Source organism: Patella vulgata, chromosome 8 (assembly GCF_932274485.2).
Source record: "Patella vulgata chromosome 8, xgPatVulg1.2, whole genome shotgun sequence".
Lineage (NCBI taxonomy): Eukaryota > Metazoa > Mollusca > Gastropoda > Patellidae > Patella > Patella vulgata.
In genome coordinates this window covers 22,468,226-22,480,758 of record NC_065886.2, presented here as the reverse complement: position 1 = coordinate 22,480,758, position 12,533 = coordinate 22,468,226, and the positions used below count along the sequence as shown (strand labels likewise).

The window sequence follows — 12,533 nt, the reverse complement described above, 5'->3', positions numbered from 1 at the left end:
TTTTGTTTCAAATATTAGATATTAGAAGCCTATCTTTTTCCGGTAAGACCACGACACCAATGCTGATTTAAATTGACATTTAATCCGTGTTTCAATGTCGAATATTTTGGATGATATTGAGTTAGAGACTTAGCTACTTTAAACGTCTGAGGGAGAGAACAACCGAGTTAATTATAATCCACGCAAATGAAACTGCTTCAGATTAATTAACTAATTATCAACAGCTTGGATACGGCTTGACGGTATTGCCTAATTAATGGTGATAATTGGATTATCTCAGATTAAACAGGTAAAATTTACGAGTATCAATAATCTATTAGACCGCAGTTTGCCTTTAACCCACCAATTACAGGTATGACAATGATGTGAATTGAATAAGTCGAACAATAACAGGTCACCCTCCAGTTAACAGTGAGCTAGTTGATAATAACGACAGGTAATCTGGTCTGCGATATCTAAATTGTCGAAGCAGACGTTAGATCACCAGCAACTATTCTACTAAAACGTACGGAGGTTGAGATATCGTGTGAAATACGTTAATCAATAGATTGGATTGTTAAGAGTATACTTCTGAAATCAAGACAAGAAAGAAATCCTTGAGGAGAGACAGACGGAAGACGTCCCTTCAATCAGCATCCCGAATGTCGACGTAGAATCTAGGATATCAACATACCTGTTGAATTATCTGATCGTACTATTGAATGGAGATATAAATTGTAACGTTTGATTCGTTGTATGCAGCCATAACGATAAGGTAAATATAGTTTTGTTTGTCAACCGGAAGGGAACAGTATCACCATTAAACTTCCCGGTTAATACGGTTCATGTAGGTTAATATGGGACAGTTTTTATTCACGTCTATTTAAATTCACTTTGCCATCGCAGTCTCATGTCGTCGGTATCAGGAAAAATTTCACTTTCTACTGCCGACAGAGCAAGATGCCATTTTTTAAAAATTTTGTTTATATCTTTAAAAGTCTTGTCATGTTTATTTTTGATATCACTGGTTTAGACCAGGTCATAATAATAGTCTGCATGAGAAACAAGATCACATGGGAGCACATGGGAGCACATGGGCGTCACACATGGGTGGGGGGGGGGGTTCGACCTCCCCCCCCCCATTGTTTTTCGGGGGGGGGGGGGGGTCTGAATATACTTGGACCCCCCAAAACAATTTACATAGTAGGCCCTAACTCCTATTTATTAACAACAATTATTAGGATTAGTTAAGATTCTATCTGTATAAAACAATGTACAAATTAAAACACAAACACTTATGTTTACTTTTTGAAATCCATTTATAATACATAAAATGTACTAAATATTTTAATTATCTATACAACTTTCTTGTAAATGTCAATGTGTATATGTATATAGTATTGTAGTTAACAAGGTGATTGTCAAATATGCTTCCTCATAAACTAAAGTTATGTGATCAAGTTTTGTTTCATTTGGATCCTCTTCATAAAAATTTCCCTACTAAACTCTCTTTGTCGTGTTGTTCATAACTCAAGCGTAACATTCAATATGTAAAAGTCATGAACAAAATATGAATACGGCACCCCCTGACTTAAAGGAGCTAAATCGCTAATATTTAAAACCTAGAAATTGACACAAGTGGGTGGCAACGCATATAATAATGTAATATGAATGTATATAAACTGTTTTACATTCAATCGTGTCCGTTTTACTGTGAATTGTCATCAGTTATGTTCGGCGAAATACGCCAGAAGTCTCAACCGCAAGTCAGTTTCTAGCGTCTGGTTATTCCAGTCAACATCGATATTATTTATTGCGCATGCTCTCCAAATAAGAATATGATATTACCGTTTGACATGACTTGTGGAATATGTCTAGCCTCATTCTTTAGGCACCTTGTTACAAATGGCGCTGAAACGCATTATGGTACACGATTCGTGTACCAATGGTAAAATGTTTATTTTGTCTTAAATATTGGATATCAGAAGCCCATCTTTTCCAGGTAAGATCACAACACTAATGCTGATTTAAATTGCAAAAAAATTCGTGTTTTCAATGTCGACGATTTTGGATGATATTGAGTTACGGACTTAGCTACTTTAAACATGATAAACATTGTACTGGTGTGATGTTTTAGTTTAACCCCGTAAAATATGCCAAAACAGTGTTTACAGAAGACTGAAACTTTAAAAATAAAATTATGGGGGTGCCCCCCCCCCCCCCCCGCAGTGGGAAGGCGACCCTCCCACACCCTCCCTATCGCGCTACATCGGCTGCTGCACTGCCTCGTGCCTCCGGCGTCACAGATTTTCAACATTTTATATACATGTAATTTCATTTGCGGACCCCCTCCAACATATATTCCACGGCTACGCCCCTGCATGAGAGCACAAAAGCCCCAAGATTTATATGGTTAGGGAGGGTTGGCGTGCGCGTTGTATGATAAGGTCTGACATTTTGAGTCCTAAATCGACGATCTTAGTCGAAAAACTTAAGTATACTTCGAGAAGTTTGAGAAGTATTTATTCCGCTTCCATTTAATTAAATTGAAAGTGTTTAATTAATCGTCGTGTGCATGACAGATGTGAAACGGAGTAGAACCGCGTTACAAAAGAGTATATAATTTTTTTATATATGGTGGACATTCAGGACAGAGATCAATTCTCAAAATAGATAGTTTTCTGTGTGCAGAATGACGTATGATGTTCAGCCTTAAGTTGGTGTCGAGACTAGTTTGCAACAAAATGGTGTCACTTTAGCTTGCCCTTAAGTTTTCATCAGTGAAGAATTATTTTGTCTTTATTACTTCTCATGCGTTACGGGTATTTTCCAGACAAATCTAGCTGTCATCTTACTTTGACTTTGGTAATTAAAATCCTTCTTTTATAAAAAAAAAGAAAATGATCCAGGGACTTTGCCTACGGTTCATTAACTACAGGACGTTATAAATAGTTTCTTTATTTGAGCTAAGCCATGCTGAAAACGCAACCTTGTCGCCCATGCACTCTTCGAGCTAGCTGTCCCTTCAATGAATACTTAACTACTGCGTCCCGAATATTGATGTAGAATCTAGGATATCGACATACCTATTGAATTATTGGAATTTACTATTTAATTGAGATATAAATTGTAAAACTTGATGCTTGGATATTACGACTGGTAGATGTATATGTTTTCTATTTAGTGATAGGGGAGAGACATAGGATTCGATCGCGCGATTTATACAGCCATAACGACAAGGTTAGTAGTTTTGTTTAGCAACTCAGGGTGCCGCGGCGGCTCAGTGAGTAAGACGTTGGCTTGGTAACCTGGGGTCCCCTGTTCCATTCGGGTGTTGGTCGAGAAAGTGCATCGGGATTTTCTGGCGTGGTTCCCCTTGTCAGAGTCGTAGTGCCGCTGCCCGGGCTAAACTTATCTCATAGCGCACTGTATGATACCCTTCTTCATTAGTCAAGTCATTGCAAAAAGCAGGACATTGTCCAGAAAGGGTTGTTCGATGCACCCGATTGGAATTTGCAGGAACTCAGTTAAACGAAGGTTTGAGTTCCGTGGGCATTAAATCACACTAAAAGCTTATGGAATAACAATTACTGCAATGGTTCGACGATGGTTCTCTGGTCTTTATCCAGGATTTTATTCATATAGCACACTATATCCTGGATCCATGAAAATAGAACGTTAATCCCCGTTCAATTTCATAGTCGCCCGACGTTCCACGGATAAAAAGTGTTAACGAATGTTTCATAAACATAATCTTAGATTGTCAATTTCAGCATTATATGCGACACAAAATATATAATAAATAGCACCTATATATTTATTGTAAAAAGGATAGGGTTACTATGAAGTTTATTAAAACATTACAAAACACACCCATTTTTTTTACAGTATATAAATACACTAAATAACCCAATCATATAAACTTGACCGGTAAAATAAACTAACAAAAAGACATTGAAAAGAAATTGAGTGACACAAAATATGTCTCCACCCGTATGAGCCCATATTTTAAATAGAACGTTAATCCCCGTTCAATTGCATAGTCTCCCGACGTTCCACGGATACAAAGTGTTACCGAATGTTACATGAAACATTGTAATCTTAGATTGTCAATTTCAGCATTATATGCGACACAAAATATATATAATAAATAGCACCCATATATTTATTGTAAAAAGAATAAGGTTATTATGAAGTTATTTATAACATTACAAAACACGCCCATTTCTTTGAAATATATACTCTTCAAAAAAAAGTAGGGGATATTGAAATGCAAATACCTAAGCTCAAATACTATGGAAGACCAAATGGGACAATATTCATGATTCTTGTTTCTACATTCCAGTTTGAACATTTTAGACACGAACGCAACATTCTAAACTAATGATTCTTGTTTCTACATTCGTATGTCAACATTTCATGCACAAAATCAACATTTTAAACAAAAAATTGACTTTATGTTTCATTTTCGGTGTTTTATCGGTAACTTTTATATATCATTAAATATTAAGATTAAAAAATAATTTCTTAATTTTACACGACAAAGAAATCAATTCATTGGTTTCTGAAAGTATCTAAAAAAAATCTGGAATTTGAACTCTTATGAAAATATTTTCTACGTTTCAAAAAGTCTTGAAGTTAAAATCTTGAAATGGAAATGTCCAGAAAAATATAATGAATTATCAACATTATTACACCAGAGGGCGTTAGCGTATGTGTACAACTTTGATACAAACTATAGATTTATCATTCATTTTTACCACATTCGAAACACGCTTAGGCCTAATTTGCAAACACTATCCTATAGTTATAGTTATAATGAAAAAGTAAACAAATAACAGTGAATAGATTCCATTTAAAACACAGCATTATCATCCATTTTTGCCATATTCGAAACACGTGTAGGTCTTATTTGTAAACATATGAAAAAGTAAACAAATAACAGCGAATATGTAAGAAAGGTCTTTGTCCTAATTTTTCTAGCCGTTTAAATTATAGAAGTTATTTGTATTGTTATTATATCTCGAGCTTAATTTCTGTTTCATGCAACTAATTACTGTAAACACAATATGGGCCCACTTCCACTCGTGGAAAAGTCTACTTTTGATTTCTAATCTATAGTCTGTATCAAAGTTGTACACAAACGCTAACGCCCTCTGGTGTAATAATGTTGATAATTCATTATATTTTTCTGGACATTTTCATTTCAAGATTTTAACTTCAAGACTTTTTGAAACGTAGAAAATATTTTCATAAGAGTTCAAATTCCAGATTATTTTTTAGATACTTTCAGAAACCAATCAATTGATTTCTTTGTCGTGTAAAATTAAGAAATTATTTTTTAATCTTAATATTTAATGATATATAAAAGTTACCGATAAAATGCCGAAAATGAAACATAAAGTCAATTTTTTGTTTAAAATGTTGATTTTGTGCATGAAATGTTGACATAAGAATGTAGAAACAAGAATCATTAGTATAGAATGGATTGCGTTAGTGTCTAAAATGTTCAAACTGGAATGTAGAAACAAGAATCATGAATATTGTCGCATTTGGTCTTCCATAAAATACAAACTATTTGTTTATTATTATTATTTCCTATTTTTTATTTTTAATTTTGAAAAATAATTTTATTTTTAATTTTAAAAAATAATTTCTATTTTTAATTTTGAAAAATAATTTCTATTTTTAATTTTGAAAAATAATGTCTATTTTTAATTTTGAAAAATAATTTCTATTTTTAATTTTGAAAACTAATTTCTATTTTTAATTTTGAAAACTAATTTCTATTTTTAATTTTGAAAAATAATCTCTATGTTTAATTTTGAAAAATAAATCTATTTTTAATTTTGAAAAATAAATCTATTTTTAATTTTGAAAAATAAATCTATTTTTAATTTTGAAAAATAAACCTATTTTTAATTTTGAAAAATAAATCTATTTTTAATTTTGAAAAATAAATCTATTTTTAATTTTAAAAAATAAATCTATTTTTAATATTGAAAAATAATTTCTATTTTTAATTTTTGATTTTGTAGAATAAATTTTAATTTTGTACTTTTTTTATTTCCACAACATGTAATCAGTAATCACTATTATGCTTAGGTTTAGCTCTATTCTTTGGAACCTTAAAATAGACGAAAATGTTTTATATTAGTTGTAATACACAAGCAGTCCAGCGTATGATTTAAAGCGTACATGTTAAACAATTTGACAATGCTTGGTGATACGAGCTTAGTACGATTCCATAAAATCTTCTGTTTTGTATTTCTATTAAAACATAAGTTCTTGACACTGTCCATTAACCGAAGTAATACAGACCCGGTATTTTTAAGTGTCTCGAGAAATAATCGGAAGACGAAAGAACCCGGGATGATAGAAAACATGAGGCCATTACATATTTCATTATTTCCATGGTCCATATTTCATGATCTAGAGTACATAACCTTTACTACATTCCACGGTTTATATTTTATGTTCTATATTCCATGGTTAATATTCTACTGTTTATATTTGATGAGTTATATTCCACGGTTTATATCATATCTATTTATTATTATAGATAATGGGTTTATTCAGACGATACAATCATGATCTATAGTACATAACTTTCATTACATGATCTACATTCTACGGTTTATATTTCATGATCTATATCCCATGGTTAATATTCCACGGTTTATATTCCACTGTTTATATTTGATGATCTATATCTATTTATTATTGCAGATAATGGGTTTATTCAGAAGAAACAATCACCTGTATGTCATATTTATTGTAACATGTTTCATGTTGATTTACATCACAATCAATTACAGATCATCACTCAACAACCAGGCACCGCCAGAAACTCCACATAACCCTTTACACAGGTACGAATTAAATATTCACTGCTGTAAATTTTCTCCCTCTGTCTCTAAATGTTATTTTAGTCCCCAGCAATGAGTTTTCCCTTTTAATTTTGAATGGGTTCTATTATTTTTGCTTACTCTTTCTGGTAATATTCCTCGGATAACTAACAGTATTGTTTGTACTTTTGTTTGTAACCCCCCCCCCCCCCCCCACCACTAAGGTACGATATTCGTGCCAAAACATTATGCAGTTCTTTCTATCATCGTTCGTCGCTGCTATATGGGTCAGCATTATTTTATTGAAAGTAAGGATACTCCATTGACATATTTCTCTAAAGTATCACATTTCTCAAGGCTTAATCCACCCTAATATGTACCCTGATTGATTATTTCACTTTTAATTAAGCAAATAAAATTAAAATACCGGCTTGGGTTCAATCGGATTTAAATCAGACCTATCAGTAGATTTTCGTGAACCACAAAATGGCGTTGGGCCTATTACGTGGCGAGGATCAATGAAATTTCAATGCCACATTTAATTATTTGTACATACTGAATGGAACTGAACCATTTTCGGGCTGATGTTCCTATTTGACATCCATCTATCACAATATTGCAGGTTTCAAGGAATTCAACTAAATGACGCATCGAGACTTTAATTCTAATCGGCACCAAGCTCATATTTCATGACTTAAGTGGGCCAGCAACATCATCAGGTATTATTCTATTTGTACACAGGGGGCATCATCCACTGTAAAGTTGTTTTTTTTTTTTGTGTAATTTCAGGCGATATAGAAAACAGGCCGGTAGTTTATATATTTTAAACAACGAAATTATATCTGATAATTCAATACATGATATACAAAATATACAAGATGTTTATTACGTTCATATAACACGGTAAGCTATTATATACAAGATTATTATTACATTATATCTTTGTTATGTTCATATAAACGGTAAGTTATTATACATGCATACAAGATTATTATTACGTTATATCTTTGTTATGTTTATATAACGCTGCGAGTTATTATCAAGATTATCATTACGATATCTTTATTATGTTCATATAACGCGATGAGTTATATACAATATATTTATTATATTACGTTCATATAATGGTTAAATAGAAGAAGCCTATATGTTTTAATTAAACTTTTATATAATGGATAAAATAAAACCAAGTACGAACAATCCAAACCATAAGACAGAATTCGAAGTCCTAAAAAACGTTACTGGCAAAATAATGTATTCGAGCTAAATAGTGTAATCAGCAAATGGACTGCTCCTCGTGTACAAAATACACGACAAACAGTGGTAACAGGTGTCCGGAAGAGTACGCTTACCCTGCCTGGAGTAATTTATAGACCAGGATTTCTAGCTTGTGATCTGCCTTATTTTGAAGTAAACACTGTCCAATTCGGTGCGCGTTAGATCACAAGGTCTGTCGCTGAGTCAGGTGGTGCGGTTTGGAGTTGGCACCCCAAGAGAATGACCTATATTGCCAGTCCAAGGGATCTCTCTCTCTTCAAATCACAATTACCCGACCTGACTCGTATCCTTTATATTGTCTATGTTATAGGCCAATACTTGTGAAAATGTAGGCCGAGTACATTATGTAACATGATCTGTAACTTTATGTCTAAATATTTGTTTAAAACTAACCGAGTTCGGTGACAAATCGTTATCTTTGGGCGACAAATATGTAGAGTACTATTCATTCAACGTTATAACTTTTGATCAAAACGTATACGCAACGTGCCCCAGACGATGAAGAGAAACATGTCTGTAATAATCAGAAATTGAAAAAAAAAAAATAACGCGTCTTGATGTCTTGTCTTGTCAGTGAATGGCACTGTGCTCGATTTCGGTGTTAATCGAGAAGTTGCTTGAATTTTCCAGCCTCGCTCCCCTCCCCCGCCACTTAGCGGGTTAGTTCGACGGGGTCTGACAAGGCAAAATTATTCGATGGGCGGCAAAACGTTGTACTTGTTGGTATGCTTGTAAAGAAGACCGCGATTGTTTGAATTCCGTGTAGAGTAGGCGAATGAAAACACCGTTATTAATAGGCAAAATTTATATCACAGCACACTGCATGGCGTATGGCCTCTACATTTGTACTGTATATTGTATTTTGTATTGTAGTGTGTGGTATATTGTATATATTATTGTATTGTGTTGGTACTGAAATGTATATTGTATTGTATTGTATTTGTGTACTGTATTGCATTGTGTTGTATGGAGCGCTGGTCATTTAATAGTGATACAGATGCTATAGATTTGGGTATCATTTCGTTTTGACGACCAAAGCGGACTGGACACGATCTGAAGCTGACCCAATCCCGCCCCTGAATGCACCACAGTAGTTTAATATGATCGCCCACATCTGCCCGCATCTCCATTTTATATTAAGATATTGAAGACTTTTTTTTTATTTCTACAGGTCTGTGCGATCCATGGTTGACGGTATTAAAATGTCCATTGAACAAGGTGCTTCGTGGATTTATCTCCCCTCATCAAATCAACATCTACGTCAAACCTTGATGAAATTCAATCTCGGACAACAGTCAAACAGTTTAGTTTATACAGGACCAAATAAAAATGATGTGGGTTTTCATTTCATAGCCAGAGATTTCAACTATCCTGCTGATTTTAAACGCAGTTACATTATGGGAAAATATGAAACGCCATCCATTCAAACGGTTTTCCATGCCGACTCTGAACAGTTGAATTTTATGGACTGTCGTGCTCCCCCCGTGGCGGTCCGTATCTCCTCACTTTACCCTTTTACTCAACATAACACCTTGTATTCATATAAAGCATTCTGGGCTTTGATTCCTCTTCAAATAAACTCGGCTGTCTGGTCCATGTGGACGGGGAGGTTAGTGAGGGAACTCGAAGACTATATAGTGTTTCATGCTCCTCCTTCCACGGAAATTCTGGGGACCAGTGAAGGTGAACACGGACATGCATTGGGAGAAATTAGGGACGTGCTACACAACTGGAAGTGTGACCAAAGTGCAACGTTTTTCACGTGCATGATGGATTTGAGTGATTTTTTAAAAGACAAAGCCGTATTTACTGACGATGACGTTTCCATGGTTACAAGATGGATACAAGAATTATTATCCAGTGGATATTCCGGACCCGAGAGAAAAACACAGAACATAAAAATTAATTTTTTACACAATATGTTATTCTGGCCTTCCAGGGGAAATGTCAAGAAGGCTAAATTAACAGAGGTCTTTGGTGGGTTGTGTTCTAAGACCAAATCAATATGTAACGCCGTGCCAGAAGGAAACCACCCGCGTGTTTTTAGTAATATTTTACTAATAATTGTTTTCAATAAGAAAGGATTTTACCGTGTTATTGACCACCTAGAAACTTTATATCGCCCTCATTTCCATCAAATATTATACTGTGCTCACAATCTGACTGATTTCTCACAGACTTACAAAACTCTTAAAAACAAAGAGATCTCCTTTCTCGATGTTAACTTCGGTAACGGTCAATCCGGAAATCAGTGTATCCAGAACGCCAGAACTCTAAACTACGATGTGGATGGTTACCTTCACTTGGGTGACGACGTTATGTTTAATATTTGGAATTTATCTCCACTCCCGTTAGACAAACCTTGGTTCCAGAAAGACATGCTGATTGGGAAACTCAGCCAAGATAAAGTTAAGGACGTTTGGACGGATCCCGACTGGTGGCCATGGAAATCTAACTATCGTGGTGTCAGAAAACTTAAATTTACCTTCAATGAGCTTCAAAAGCAGCAAGAAATTACTCCTAAAATCAAAACGTTCTTGGATACATTAGCCGTAAATAGCGGTGGTCCTGAACGTGCATTTTATCAGGCTTCCGATATTCATTTTATCCCAGCCAAATTAGCAGACGACTACAACTACTTCATGGAATTCTTTGACAAGTGGATTGTTTATTTTGAGATCGCGATACCCACTGTAATTAACGGATTGGTTCTAAATAAGGACATCTACAGACTTCCTGGAGTTTATCTCTGGTTTACTGACAGACAATATTACAGAGACAGATATAAACAATCAGATGTCTTCTTTCATCCGTTAAAGCTGGCGTCATGTGAAAATAATGCTGTGTGTTCTAAATTTTACTGTGAAAAATATTTATCATGCTGGGAAAAATTCTAATAATAAAGTCTTTGATCACGTTATAATGTTTTATTCTTAATGCATGATTAGGGTACGTCTAAACATTATAATTGATTTTTTATTTAAAAAAGTATTTTATTCATAATTGAATGGGACTGGAGAACTGGGTCCGTACTCATGCATTATGCAAGAGCTAAATCCGCCTATTGTAAGTATTTGTTTAGGCCTCAAATTTTATCTAAATTATTAATTAGACATTAATTAACTTATCCAGATCATAACCAACTCTCGATGCCATCGCTAGACAGCGATATTTAGCAGATTGAAATACATTTTTTGAAAAATAATTATACGTAAAAATGGATAATCAAGACTTTGTTTTTTATCGTACCGACTTTAGTAATGATGATCCGGGGTAGCCTAAAATTCAAAAGCTAATATCTCGGTTTAGAGTGGAGAGATTTGGCTGAAATTTTCAGCATATTCTATTTGCGTTATCTATTATTTTATCTATTATAGCAAACTCTTTATCTAATCTCCCATAATTCCTCTTTATGTCTAAATTAGTACATTTCACTTAAATATACGTAACTTCCTGTAAGTTAAGGGTTAGTGGTATTCAAGTGGCAATGTTAAGTATCATTTTTTCCCTTAAAGTTAGGTTGCCTTAATTTTAAATGTTTAGTTATTAGTGGTATTCAAGTGTCAGTTTAGGTGAGAAATATCCACTTAACTTTAAGTGGCCTCTGAGAGGTTAAGTGAGATCATAATGACTTTTTTTAACCGGAGTACACCATGTTGCAAGGACGATATTAAAAGTATGGGATTTGAGATTGAAACAAAGACAATGTTACCGAGCGTATCTGACCTCATTTTTTTTCATCATCAGCTTTGTATATATCGTAATAATAATATTGTATATGGTTACTACCACCGATATGGTCAAGGATATATTTTGTTCCGATCATTCATCATGTTCACATATAATATTTCGACAAACATTTCTCAGCAGTGACAACTAATATTTGAGTAGTGGTAGAGGACATAATTTGCCGTCGCATTTAGGAATTCGTGATTTTTGGCGTTTTCCGGTATTCCGTAAGTTAAGTGTGCAGTTAAGTTCTCACATAGTAATAGCGAAGGATATGAAAAATACAGCCTTTGAATAACAATATAAGGTATGAAATATTTTACGCACACAAGTAAAGTATTTTTGATATTATTTCAGTTTTCTATCGATATTCAGCGTTCTGCAACCTCCCTTTGCGGGAAATCCCTGTAAACTCTATGGAGGCTGATGTTTTTTAAAAATATTTTTCATCTTCGATGTGAAGCATTTGGATTTGGGACAATGGTGGGGGGGGGGGGGTGCTATCGATTTTCACAATGTGGACGCAGCTTGCTTAAGGAATTCACAGCGTATGTGTGTGTGCGGTGGGGGAGGGGCGGGTCGGCTTTGCTATAATTTAATATCTGAATTATCATCATTTCCGGTTTCTCGATCCAATCTCATAGAAAATAAGATAATGTTTATAAACCAATACAAACACAAAACAAAAAAACCTCTGTT

The 12,533-nt window shown here is 34.2% G+C and overlaps 1 protein-coding gene across 6 annotated transcripts; it reads left to right on the top strand.

The window, feature by feature from the left end:
* The first annotated feature begins 417 nt into the window (after window positions 1–417).
* Window positions 418–11,246, top strand: LOC126829726 (uncharacterized). 6 transcript variants are annotated; one of them, XM_050559836.2, is made up of 5 exons: window positions 418–754; window positions 3,164–3,219; window positions 6,709–6,851; window positions 7,617–7,730; window positions 9,277–11,246. In XM_050559836.2, exons 3-5 carry the CDS (start codon window positions 6,712–6,714, stop codon window positions 11,000–11,002), a joined length of 1,980 nt encoding a protein of 659 aa, XP_050415793.1. In that variant the 5' UTR covers window positions 418–754; window positions 3,164–3,219; window positions 6,709–6,711; the 3' UTR covers window positions 11,003–11,246. The 6 variants fall into 6 exon arrangements, 4 of the variants coding, with proteins under 4 accessions (XP_050415793.1, XP_050415792.1, XP_055959059.1 ...); XM_050559835.2 differs by lacking the exon at window positions 3,164–3,219; XM_056103084.1 differs by lacking the exons at window positions 418–754; window positions 3,164–3,219 and adding an exon at window positions 2,765–2,844.
* The last annotated feature ends 1,287 nt before the right edge of the window (window positions 11,247–12,533 follow it).